At 37.2% G+C, this 14,523-nt stretch overlaps 2 protein-coding genes across 2 annotated transcripts in view; both read right to left on the bottom strand.

Moving 5' to 3' along the window:
• The window catches only part of LOC140240937 (major yolk protein-like), a 102,346-nt gene that overhangs the window by 22,215 nt on the left and 65,608 nt on the right, over positions 1 to 14,523 (bottom strand). The gene's annotated exons all lie outside the window — the stretch shown is intronic.
• LOC140240940 (ecotropic viral integration site 5 protein homolog) overlaps positions 8,837 to 14,523 on the bottom strand; it is a 99,175-nt gene continuing 93,488 nt past the window's right edge. The window contains exon 19 of the mRNA XM_072320712.1: positions 8,837 to 10,494. Within this exon, the coding sequence (XP_072176813.1) occupies positions 10,177 to 10,494 (318 nt within the window). The 3' untranslated portion in view covers positions 8,837 to 10,176. The remainder of the gene's footprint in view (positions 10,495 to 14,523) is intronic.

The raw sequence follows: 14,523 nt of genomic DNA, 5'->3' as shown, positions 1-14,523 counted from the left end.
GAGCACTTGATTTAGCTAATACAGAAAGCAGGAAAATAATATTGCCCTTAACAAAATGTCTGTAACATGCCAAGGAAATGTTTACTTTTCATTTAAAAAAAAAAGAAATTTTGTAGAATTTTCTTCATATTTTCTTTATATCTTTATATCTCTACCGTGATAGTCTTCTCAAACAGCAATGGCTGCATCGAACCTTTAAATATCCATAGCTTTGAACGAATTGTCCGATCTTTCTCAAACTTTCACAGTTGTGTTCTTTTCTTGAATACAGTTTCATGATTTTCCTGATGAAAATGCTACACCAACATAAACTCCAAAACTCCAAACGAGGAAGCCCAATTAAGGTGTATCAGTCATGCTTTTGGTAGAAGCTTTACATATTTTGTAATGTGTAATCAATGGAATAGAAAAGAAAATGAAGCATTCTCTGAAAGTTACAAAAATGACGTGTTTGGGTTTGTTTATTTATTTGTTTGTTGTTGTTGTTGTTGTTGTTGTTGTTGTTGTTGTTGTTGTTGTTGTTGTTGTTGTGGTTGTTGTTGTTGTTGTTGTTGTTGTTGAAGGATTTGGGTAATTCCGTGTGCCGCCCTCTTTAACTGGGAAGTGAAGAAAAATGCATGATGTTACAATAGTAGAAGGATAAAAAGAAACAAGAAAAATCACAAAACTTTATTTCTCTGTGATATCGACCATGCTCCTCCAAAAGCCACAGAAAAAGATTATTTCTGTCGTCATAAATCAGTTAAGGGAAGGTGTACTTTTCATTCAGGTTTCTGTTTTGTTTTGATAGTTCAACGGTTCACGAAAAGGGTCTAAAGATATCACTGTTATACCCACTATGTGAAAGAAAGTACCGATCAATTGCCGATAGACGAAATATTTTGTCTGCTTGGAATTCCTTACATTTGTGACCCTGAACATCGACATAGATTCTGGGATATCGCATGAGCAATGTTCATGAACTTCAATCACCTGATTAAAAGAATTTTTATTGCTTTGTAGTCAATAGAAACATGACTATCAGGTTAAAGTGTGAAAACATCATATTTGTCAATTCTGAAATAATGAATGTGGCACTGTACATTATAGTTCTATTAACTTTTCTAGTTGGCAAAACAAACAATTGACAAACAATTGACAAACAAACAAACGAACAAAAACAAAATGTTTGAAAAAAAAATGGGTCAAAATATCATAATTTATGTCAAATTGAAACTAAAACCTCCACTGGCGAAGATAGCAATTTTGAGTAATACTATCTGTACAGCTGTACTCATTGTGTGCACATGTCTATACACATAATCTTAAAGGTCTGTGTGTGTGACTGTGGGAGTGAAAAAAAAATATGAATTTCGTTCACTGATTAGGTAAAGACTCAAGAGATTTTAGTTTACTGCAGGCTTTTGTGAAAAAATCCGTATTTTCAAGAGTGCATTTTTGTGCAATTAAGCAGAATTGATGAGTGTGATCACGTTGATACCAAGATGAATATTGTACTTTTGTATCACTTTTGTACACATGCCATGATTTTGCACAAACATTCGTATGTTGCTGTTGTTGTTGTTGTTGTTTTTGTCGTATGTGATTCAGCAGAACTTGTTAGAAGAATATAAACTGCTTAGTTTTGTTTAGATTTATTTCATTGTGAACATGACACCTATATTGAATGAAATTGAAATGAAGAACCTCATAAAAAATGTATGATATTATGTGTGTGAGTCTTTGCATGTCTCTGCTTCCCTTCTCCCCACCCCCACTAACCAACACTGACCATTGATGGCTAAGGCGACACAGTGTGACCCAATTTTTTTTTCCAGTTTTGATTCCTGGACATTTTCAGGGAAACCCCCTATTCAGTAAAATAGAGTAAAATTAGAAAAAAATTATAAGTTCGGCCTAAAGCAGTTTCATAGATATTGCACATTAAAAGAAACGACCAAATGGGCAGGGATTTTTTTTTTCTTAGTGTTCACCATGTTTTCATGGAATATTGATGATATTGGCCGCATGCTCATCCGTATATTGCGTGAGGTAATCATGTCATCACTATACAACCCGCCCATTGGTTTTGCACTACAAATATCAGGAAAACCAAGCTTTTGGCTGAAAATTCAGCAGCTGCGAACCTTTCCTCCTAATTTGTTACAGTATTCAAACGCAACAAGTTGGTGCACGAGATAGAAATCTCTTCATTTGATTTCATGTAAAATAGAGATGCTGGTAGTGAGGTGAAGATTCCTTAGAAGATTAAAATGAGCCACTTGTCAGGCGATGATGACATCAACTCATCACATTTGCATCTGCACTTACGACTTAAATCCCCGTTTTCTGATGTATGTATGAGGTTTGTGCCGTTCCGCTCGGCCTGATTTTACTCTGTGTATTGAGGTCAACTTGGACAGAGATTGGGATGTGGTTTTGATGCTGGAGAGTGCCAGTTCTGTCACGGTACTGGCACGACCGGCGAAACCGGGGGGGGGGGGGGGGGCTTCTGGCCCCCACTTTTTGTGCACCATACAAAGGAATACATAAGGTGTCATCACTTTGCCCACCCACCCACCCCCCCCCCCCCCACTTCTTTTTAACCGGGAAGTACGTAAGTGGCACTAAAAAGAAATAGAGATTTTTGCTTGTTAGCTCATGTAATGGTGCAGAGATAACCCTTGTCTGTTCAAGTGCGATCTCAAACCAAGGGCAGGTTTGGACTCGCACATCCACCCATACCCTTACACTGTGGCAACAGGTTGACATTGATATCAAAGAATTCTCCCTACGCGATGCAGCTGATTCAACATAATTATGTTGGCAAGCAAGAAAAACCTTCTGGTCTGCTGAACGTTTGTGTTAATTTTGCGCTCTGAGGTACTTCTCCATTCATTGAAAACCATAAACATACGGATGATGTTCGTAATCCCGAAGGTTCATTAATCGGAAAATGAAATAAGGTTTGCAATTCCGAAGGTTCGCTTTTTCCGAAACACACAAAATCTGTATACGTGCAGTGTAGAGATTCGTTAATCCAAACATTGTGGCGTTATTCCGAAGGTTCGTTATTCTCAGGGTTCCTAATTCCGAAAATGAAATAAAGGTTCGTTATTAGAGGTCTGGTAATCCGAAAATGAAATAGGGTTTGTTGTTCCGAAGGGTCGTTAATCCGAAAATGAAATACAGTAAAGTTCGTTAATCCAAAAATGTATACGTAGATCAAATGGTGCGAACTAACGAACCTTCAAAATAACAAACGGTAAATAAAAATACAAATGATATCCATATTTGGGCATTTTCATGACCTTGACGATGTGTATGATGATGATCTTTTTCATCATTACTAAAAGTAACACAAATCTGCATTACTGTCGTTATTACCGCTATCACTACTACCACTACTATCAGAATTATCATCATCATCATATCAGAAAAGGGGGGGGGGGGTGAAGACCATGCAAACTTCAGTGAGAACAGGATTCATGTAACGTCATAGATTTGCTCAGGGATTTTGCCTAAAATTTGATCAATGCATTTTCACCTTACGTAGGACACCTAGGCCCACAAACCTTAAAAAAAAACACCAAAACTCAACGCCCAACCCCAAACGTCTAACACACTTTTTCTTAATTGTGGTAATGAAATGTGGGATAAAACGGACAACTTGAAAACGATTTCCCTCTGGCACCCTTCATAGATCAGAGCGGAGGCACATAAAGACACCTACACCAGGGAGGTGGAAGTCACCTCCCTGCCTACACATAGACACACAAACACGCGCACACAGACATACACTTTCATGAACATAACCTTGTTTGACCAATAATAGCATGAACCAAAAATGACCAACCAAAGCAAAAACAGACAGGAAGGCCAGAGTACCTTGACTGAACATCGTGAAATTTATTTCATTTATTCTCGTGAGAAAGTGTCATGAATACAGTATGCACACGCACATGTGTGCTTTTCAAAAACATATTATAGGTTCAGAAGCATGATTAACGCGTTCCCCTTTCCGAGTACAGTGTATGCACACGGACACCGGGCAATAATTCTTCTACTAACACTTCTTCAACACGCAGAGATCTGCCAATGTTCTGGACTACATTGTAGCCAACCGTGAATATCTCCGACTGAAAAATCAAGTGCACAGGAGGGTGTGGTCCGTGGGCCTGCCTTTGGACCCTGGGTGGGGTCTGGTGGTAAATACTTGCACCTGTTACCAGAGGAACCCTCACCCCATGTTTATTATTAAAATTCTCTTTAAAGTTTCTACAGCATCATCCTAAGATTACAACAAGAGTTTTCTGCGACAAGAGTCAAGAAACTTTCCACTGATTTGTTCCCAGGAGGAGTAAACCTGGTACATATCCAGTCAAAAGGCTAACATGTGGACACATACACTACTTCAAAATTACATCATATCTTTGCAATGGGGACTCAAAAGAAAAGAAAAGAAAAATATAATCTGGCGGATCAACTTGTATGATAGCTGGGCATATACTTCATTATGTTAAACAATGTTCTATATGTCAGTTGGCAAATGTAAAAACACCACTTTCCATCATGATAACCAGTGGGAATATGGAAACTGCTTCCTCAAAATTCTCGGTTTGTTGCTATCAAAATGTGCAAGAGACCATTACCACTTTGGAAAAACAGCCTCCAACAAACATTAATTATAAAAATACATCAGTGATAAAAAATATGTGTCTACTTTACATGACCTTTCTGTCTAACATGAGTATAGATAGTTTGGTATATGGCAAGTGCGACTTTCAACATTATTAATATGTACAACTATTCTTGTTCGAAAATAAGTTCAAATTCTACTTCTTTCCTTTAACAAGATACGAATATTCTTACAAACTTATCCTGCTCTTCACTATTTGCAAACTATAAACATCTCTCATGTAATTGCACATTTCTATCTCTGTTTAAAAAAAAAATGTCAATTACATGTAAATAAATACTACAAGATCAAGAAAGAATCAAGATGAATCATAATCAGTATCTACCAAGTCTGCAGTACAGGCAGATCTGAACTATAACTGATTTACATACACCATTAACTTTTCTTTTCATCAGAAATTCTCATAAATAGAAAGTGGCATCTATCCCACTTAACATCTACACCTAAGTATCTCTGTAGAGATGATGGTGGCCCTCATAATGATGAGAGAGGTAATTCTAGAGAGAGAGAGAGATAGGCCAAGGGGAGAGAAGCGGAGGCACGTAACCTTTGACCTGGTGTCAACTGAAGGAAAGGAGCTGCCTTCTCATTGCTCGATGATCTTCAAATAGTGGGGTACCTTGTTATAATGAGGACCTAAAAACCATAACAATAATCTTGTTATACCAGGTTTTCTCATTATATCAGGGTTCAAAAAACATAAAGATATATTAAGAGTTGGGACCTGCAAAATCACCTTGTTATACCAGGGTTTCGCTACAGTGTATGTCTGACATCCTCATAGGAAGAATTTGATGTACAGCTGTACTTCCAATCCGGATACTCTCCAGGACCTGAAAATCACCTTGTCATACCAGGGTGTTTGTTATATCTGACCTCTTTATGAGGAGATTTTGCTGTGTTGATGAAATTTCCAACTCAAATACTCTCCTTCAAGACACCAGCGTCAGTCACATGACAGGAGAGAGAGAAGTATTGATGAATTAGTAAACTTTCAAACATGAGCGAATGAAATAGTGTTTGGCAAACAAAATCAAATGAACAGCTTGTTTACCTGTTAAGGACGAGTCCCGAGTATACTCGGGTAGGTGTCTATGGAAAATGCAGGTTGTAGCAAAATCAGTCCGTCCTCCATGGGTTAATGTACAATTTGGACATGTTTCAGAGTTTTAAGCAGAGTTTGAGTATGGAATGTGGTGTACTAGAAAAATTACCCATTAAGCATTTCTGAAACTCTCAGACAAATTAATTGATCATGCTATCAGTTATCAGTCTTGCCTGCACTGGAACTCTCTTGAAACATGTGTCATAATAATTCACAATTTCATTATCATTTTCATAGCATAATCTATTGTTTGTGAGTGGTATTCAACACATAATCTTATCTCAGTCTTACATTAGCTGTGACCTCATGTCTGGTCAAACTTTCTTTGTAGCATGCAATCATCCATGTTCAGTAAAAAGATAAAGCATTCAGTCTGACAAAGATAATGAAGACATGTACAATATTGACATATGGCTCTACACAGACGATAAAAATATTTGTGCTAAGATGTTATAAAATGAGTGTCATTTAGTACAAATAACATTTTATGCATAGGAAGAATGACCCAACTCAAACTTTCTTCAGTCATCCCACAGGAAAAAAAAATGTCAAGCTCTTTAAAACATTATTAGATTATCTATAGATTATGTCACCTTTTCTAGCAAAGAAAACAATTGATATACAGGTCTTGACTGTGCAAAACAAAGCAAGAAAGGTTTACATTCTGAAAACAATGTGGTACACCCATCACCTTCCCACTACTGTGGGAAAATCTCTTAACTACTGACAATGTTTGGTATGAACATGAGGAGAGGTGTCATAATATGTCCGTGACACATCACCTTTAAGCACGTAACACAGTGATACACTACAACATGAGGGGGCTTGTCAAAACAGCTGCTCCATTCTAAAACAATGTGGTGCACAATAAACATTTACACTGAGGAGCAAGAACTAGATACCTGTATCATCTTACTGTCAAACTTAAGAGGAGGTGGATTAAAAAGAAAACAGCATGGAAATGAAGACAGATAGACGGAAGACATCCATATGTTAATGAACAGAGTCACTGACAATTTTAAACATTCATCTAACAAAGAATCTCTCCCACTTCATCTGAGTTTAAGCCAATCTCTCTAAGAGTCTGCACATCTTCACAATCCATGGTCACACTGGTAAAAGATCGCAAAGTTAACAATCGCGAAGTCTGTGTGATCTTTGGTCGTCTGTCCACAATGGCAGCCAAACTTCTCGATCTTTATAAGTTCTTGAAGTTTGGGTCACTTGTGCAGGAGTGCAAGAAGGAAGAAAGAGTATGTTTGTCTGGTGATTGTGATGTAACAATGAACACTTGTACATCACAGTGGCCATGCACTTCTGAGGCACTACCCGCAAACAGGTGGTGGACAGGTCACATGACAAACTTTGCTAAGTTTCAGTTGCTAGCGTTCACACCGCCTAAAGATCAAGAAGATTGACTAGGGTCCAGGAAATATCCCTAGTTTGAGTGGGACATTTCGCAAGAAGTTTTTGGGAAGTTTGCGGTCACACTGGCAAAACTTGAAGATCTATAAGGATCGTGGTCTTATACTTCACGTTCTTTTGCAAGTGCGCCCATGGCTACAGACTCTGCACAGAGAGACATCAGGTCTCAATATGCACTGGCTTTAAAAGACATCCTTACCTGTCAAAATCTATGCTTACATGAATGCACGGTACAGCATGAATTAACCCTGTGAAAGACAAAAACTGCTCTCTTCTTTTATAAAACAAACTAAAATACATGTAGAAAATGCATAAATTATAACATACAGCGTATTCATAACAAAATGTGTTTCTTACAAATAAAAAGGCTTTACAAAACTTCTTGACACACATACACACACATGGGATACGATGCAACAAAATGTATATGAAGGCAACCACTAATCATTCAAACCTAAATACTGGTGGTAAAACAAACCAAATGGCCTTTGGATACTTTAGATATGGTATGTAAACACTTGCATCAATTTGCAATGTCTACAGACATGGCTGACACAGCTACAAAATAAAGCTCTTTCCCGAATTTGTGTGCGTTTCTTCAATAATCTAGCGATGTAGAAATGTTCACGCTCAACCTTTTTCTTTTTTATCCTTCACATTAAAATGCATGAATCATTCACAATGAGTGAAATGCTCTCCCAGTCCATTGCAATTCTCAGTCATATTCAACCTTCATAATAACATTTCTTGAATCAAACTCATCTATGTAAGGCAAATATTCTCATTTTGTCTTGTTTTGTTTATCTTATTTGATTTTCAGCTCATGGTAGAAGTATTATTATGAAAAGAAATAGAAAAAAAAACATCAATCATTGCATTGATAGACTTTGGACACACTTGCCATGTTGTTGTTCTTGTTGTTGTTTTCCATGTCTTACTTCGTACCTGCTTGACCGTATCTTTGAGGGGATTTTTTGTTTTGTTTTGTTTTTGTTTTGTTTTTGTTTCCCATAATGGGATGCAATATATACCCTTTTTATTTTTGAATTTGCAATACCGCTGAATCTTATTTCCCAGGACAAAGCAATTAAATAGAAACAAGCTTTTTGCATATTGTCCGATCAATTATATAATATTATCACTAGTGTGTTTGTTTGTACTCTACAATGTCAGATAACAGCCTAGACAGAGAGTTTGCTATTCTGGCAAGGTCACAGGTCAAAAACATTGTATCATGTATCATGGCATTCTATTATGAGGAAATTTCTTTTCATATCTTTTTAATAAGATTCTTCTCAACCAGAAATGTGTTATTACAATAGGTGCCAAGAAGTCTTTTCCCCTTTCTTTTTGCTTGTTCATCTAATATGCTTTTGGATTAGTTTCAATGTTTTGAATTGTATTTTGATGATTTGAATATCTTGATTCTTATTTTGTCCAGTGATATGTACTGTTTTTGTTGTGACTTACAAGAAATATGTTTAGTTAAAAATGCAATTATGCATATTTGCACAGTGCACACTTTGCCATTCATAATTCAACTGGCATTTATCCCTTTGTGATTAGTTTCTCAGAATGGAAATTGTACTGCAATGATTTCAACTTTCATATCTTTTATTTATTTTTTTTTTTGTCCAGTAAATATGAATTGTATCTTGTCATGAAGCATGAGAAATACATTAAATTGAAAATTAAGTTAAGAATATTTTCACACTTTTCTGTTCATTATTTGACTGGCATTGAACCCATCTGACCTTATTCAGTTCACCAGTCTGTGCATGTAAGTCATCATATAACTGGACAAATGTTACAATGAAACATTTTTGTGATACTACGGAAAATACAGATGAATCTGGTTGACTATTAGATTCTGAACTGTTTTGGAGAGTTGAACTTGACACAAAATCTTCCTGTATGTTTAGCCATCCACTAACATTCAAGTCTATTACCTGTAATGGGGTTTCCTTGTAAGCACCTGGTTATTTGTAATCAATTCACCTTGTGTGGCAGCTGTGGTTACCATTGAATCCTAGAGTTCATGAGACACAAACAGATACATATATCATGCCACCAGTAAGTAATCACTGTAAGAATGATTTTTCTTTTGCTTTCATCTAACCATACCTTCAAACTTAATGGGACAGTCACATTTCCACATCAAAGTCGAGGATTTAAGAAAAAAAAATCTGGCATTTAAAGGGAGCACTGTAGTCTTGAATAGATTTGGTAGATAAAATCAACATGTGTACACAGAAGCAGAGCACATTCTCTCACAAAACAGGAACTTGTACAATGTACCTCCTCTTCCTGCTAATACAGATTCTCTCATTTACTGCAGTGTCATTCCGTAAGTGCATTTCCTGCTCTCAGAAGTAGCAAAGGCAAGTTCATATCATGAATATTTCCAACTATGATTCCAAAAGCATGGTTGTATTCAAATATGGAATCATATACAAGTACAATTCAACATTGTAACTTAAGCTTCTTAATATTCAAAACCACAACTGGAAAACACCATTCTATTGATATACAATGTAGAACTTAGCACCCTTGGACCACTGGCAAAATTTTCCATCTTTAAACAAAATAATACAACAAACACTCATGAAAATGCCCCCATGATAGAAACCGATTAAGTTGATCATTCAAACTAAATACGCAATCGCACAAGAGACATCATCAACTTTGTCAGTGTAGATGTGAATGTACCTCTCACTTTATACCAAATGGTAAACAACTTTAAGAACAGGATTTCTCAAGACATGAAGTAAATAAAAACTGATGGCATAAAAAACCCAGTTCAAGTGAAAAGTTGTCCCTCCTTGAAAAAGTTCCCTTCTGAGAAAAGTCAGTCCACTTCAGGGGAGTCTGCATACAAAATGTCCATTTGGAAGCCACCTTGTTCACATTCCTAGAAATCTCCCACAGCTGAAAACATTGCCATGGAATGGGCTTGGGTGCTTTCTCATCATACTGTGCTTTCTTTCCTCTCAAGGTTGGCGTGGGGGCTGCCAGCATCGTCACTTTCCTTCGAGGTCTTCTTCTTCCTTGTGTTACTTGTGGCAATGTCCACTTCTTCATCAACTATCTCCGGTATCGTGTCATCGTCATCGCCGTCGGATTCGATGACGGAGATGTCGATGCCCATCACCTCCTCCTGATTGGCCTCGTCTTCCAGGACGCGACGTTCTCGCTGGAGCAGCTCCGGATCCTTCTCATCCTCCTCCTCGATGGCGGCGCGGCTCTCGCCCGAACGCAGGCGCTCCCTCTTTCGCATTTCGGCAATCTGGGTATTGAAGGTACAAAGACATAAAACCTTGAACAATCTCAACCTGGGATACAAGCAATAGGCAGCATGTAAAAAATCTACCTCCCCCTTTGCTCGCATGAAACCATGAGCTATTTTTCTGTGAAGATGAAAAGAGAACTTCATGTCAAGGAGCAGAGAAATTCCTGCTTCATTTTGGCTTCTTCACAATGTGATTGATAGAGAATCATTCTCTATTGCAACTACTGCATGGTTACATTGAGCTTTATCTCAAAGTATCACCAGGCATCTTACCAAATTTACACTCTTTTGAAGTTCCTTTTGTTTCCTTCAAATATCTTAAGTGTCTTCATGCCATTATAGGGGAAACTAGAGGAATGCCAGTTATGGTGTACATTGAGCACATGTTATGAGGAGACCTACACACTGGAATATGTGATGCCTCCCATCCCAAAGCTCCGAGTTTGATGAGAATTTTATTTTCCACAATTCACACACGGCAAAATCAAGAAAAAAAACCAATAATCTGGAATGCACCTAAAATGCTTTAAATATGCAAACTGTGTAAAATATGTCTAAATGATGCCAGAGTGTGATCTTGGGCATTGTAGTGTGCAGACATACTGTCACAAGTGACATCATAGGATTTACAACAAAGACCACAATTTGTGTTTGTGTGTGTGTGTGTGTGTGTACAACTGTACATGTGTTCTTCACACCCATTGAACTGGGCAAGTTATCACAAGGATTAAAAAAAATGAAGATGAACTGATTTTTTACATAGCAATGTGGATAGAATTAGCATCACATCCCATTGCAAAAGTCAATTTTTGGAAACTGTTATTTTTTCTTATGTGTGTAAATGGGACTTTTATTGCTCAGCCAGGACATACATGAAGAAGAAGAAGAAAAAATGCATGAGCTACAGGAAAACATATATTCAGCATGTTTTATTATCTTAGCTGTAGAACAAAGTGAAAGTGTGAGGTCTGGTCATTGAACCTTGTAATTGCATCATTTCAAAGCTATTATACAAACCAAAGCTCACTTCCAGCTGTTTGTCAGTGTTTTTTTGTTTTCTTTTGTCGTTTACTGAATACCATATACTCTAGGTTCAACTTATTTTGTTTATTTTGTTGTGGTGTTTTTTTGGTTTATTTATGTGGGGGGGGGGGGGTGTTTCCTTTGTTTTTCTTCCAGGGGATACCTTCAAAAAGGTTGGTAAAGTTTTGGTCAAGACCTGGCTTCAGGTTTCTAACTTTTTTAATGAGATAATGAGAAACCTCTAAAGAAATATGAAAGAGCATATAATTCCAAGAGGGATTCAACATTTATTTGATGAAAATTGGTTATGAAATGGCAGAGATATCCAAAACAATGTGATCCTAATAAAAGGTGGGCCCAACCTTTCATTAGGATTGCTTCATTTTACTTTGTTTTTTGGGATATCTCAGCCATTTTAAAACTGATTTTTACAACAACAAAAAAAGTTGAATTCCTCTCAGAATGGTATGTTTTGTAACAGTTCATAAGTGAATTGTTGGTATCTCACAAAACTTAAAAGCTCAATCCTCATCTCCACCAATATTTTATCATCCCTTTAAAATAAATCAACTACACACTGCAATAATGCTCAAATGTAAAATACATATGTGATCACACAATTGTAACTGTAAGAAATCCTTGTTTACTGTGAAAGGCTAGCATGTCAATGAACAGGCACACAAAGCACAATGATGTCTTTAAAACAAATAAAGTCATCCGATATGAAAGAATACGTCATACATTTATTCTGCGGGGGTCATAAAGTTATCATTTTGCAAGATTACACAGTTGTCAAATGACTCACAGAGATCCATATCACACACTGAGGGTCGAGCCCACTACATCTCTGGGTAAAACAAGAGGGGGATTGTTGGGTAATCAAGCGAGGCGGCAGGTTCCATCGACCTCGCTTGGCCCGTTTCCCAAATATACAAAGTTCTGCATGCGACACGTGATGGGATGGCGGATGAATGAGGTGTAAACTTATGCCTTGGACGTCGGGATGGAGGGGGAGGTCACAAGTGAGGAGAGATACATGTGCCTCTGAGGACATCGCCAGTTTGGAGCAAGAAGGGCATTGTTTAGGTTTGCACCAACCTAGTCCGCAAAATTGTCATCCTGCTGTGCAATCCAAGTGTACCTTGTCTGCTCTACCTTACTTGCCCAGATAGAACAAAAGATCATTTTGATCTAGCTATATTTCTCTCTTGTGATTACAAGCCTCCCTTAAATCATAGTCTCGTCTTCACTTTTTAACTCCTTCAAAAACAAACCAAAAATGGACAATAACCAATACCCTAAAAAGACCCGTTGCACCCATATGTGTCTTGACTAAAAAATTCCCAACTAGCCAGGCTCTAGTATATTTGTCGATGAAAATACAGATCTGCCACCACTCAGATGATCTCACTCAAGTCTACCTTCATAAAATACACTACCACTGATATATGTTCATCGCACACAGTAATGAATCCAACACTGTCTCAATGTGCCAAACACTGGCTTAAGTTGATAACACAGTGCAATTGATTTCTTTGCTTGAGAGCTTGTGCACTGAAACCCTATTCTGAACATCGACAGAATTTGTCTGCTGCATGGGTGGAAAGCTAGTCGATTCTATCAATAAGCCGTAGTATACAAAATCAAATCAAATACTGAATTTTGGCCTTTGAATCCTGAGCATCTTGACCAGAAAATTATTCTTTTATGATTGTCAGGCTGTAAAATTTACGCTGTGAAGAAAGGTGAATGACAAACTACATTGTAACCTTATTTCTGTCAAGTAACTCTACACACAGTCTACATTTCAGACCATGATCTAGACCTCTGATTCTAACCATTACATCTATAACATTTTGTTTTAAATTACTATACTCCGTGATACCAGTCTCCTACTACCAAGCATTTACCGAGTTCTCAAATGTGGCCAAAACTTATGGATTCCTAGATCTTTTTGAATGTTTGCCAAGAAATCAAAAACTGCAAATTATTCTGTCAGATTTCAACCTTATGCAGTATTTTGATCTTTGTCTAATGATTCTCCAATTATTGAACACAGCCAATTTTCAAGAAGTAACTTTGCCTGCTGACCTTAGAGCTCACTATCCATCATTTTGTTTTCAAGATCTAGGTTTTATTATCTGGTACAGAAAATTAAGGATGGAAGTCTGGGCATACAACTTGTACAACATAATTACAAAAAGATTAATCATGGAGACTCTTGCTGCTAATGCAATAAAAAAAAAAGACCACAAGATTTCATCACAGCCTATGATTGGCCTGGACACCTTGACAAGACTGACCCCATTGGCCATTCAAACTGACCGGAAAGTTTGTTGATCTCAAGTTAACATCCTTGAAATCATTTTCACTTGCTTTGCAAGTAGCTAGTAATGAGCACGAAACACAGATAAAAAAAACAAAACAAAATAAAACAAAACAAGCAAACACGGTACACAATCTGAATAGAATAGCGCCACAAGTATGCAAGGTTAGTTATATGCCGTTGCGTAATGCAAGGAGGTGGAGGAGGAGGAGAAGGCGTCATACCAGCTTGAGGATAAACATACAGATGGACGAAAGGAAGGTACGATCTTTAACTGCCTTCAAAGTACAGTTCCACACTGCAGTGAAGTTGGCTTTAAAATACAGAAAAAAAAATTTGAAAAAAAAAAAGAGAGTGGTGGGGAATTCTTCATATTTGACCCTACTACTCAAAAGTGATGGAATTTTATTACATAATTATGTACATACCTCCGCCAAGGAGGCTATGTTTTTGTCGGCATTGATCTGTTTGTTTGTTTGTTTGTTTGTTTGCAAAATAACTAAAAAAGCTGTGCATAGATATGGATAAAACTTGATGGGAAAAGTTGATAATGATAGAAGGAACAGATGATTAAATTTGGTAGTGATTTAGGAATTTATATGAAATGTTGAAGGATTTGTTATCTCTTGGCAAATAGGGTCAATGAACTTATGAGTTCAAGCTGTGCGTATTTGAGG

Source organism: Diadema setosum, chromosome 17, assembly GCF_964275005.1.
Source record: "Diadema setosum chromosome 17, eeDiaSeto1, whole genome shotgun sequence".
Taxonomy (NCBI): Eukaryota; Metazoa; Echinodermata; class Echinoidea; order Diadematoida; family Diadematidae; genus Diadema; species Diadema setosum.
Note: the sequence above shows the minus strand (reverse complement) of the source record. Positions and strands in the feature narration are given on the sequence as shown.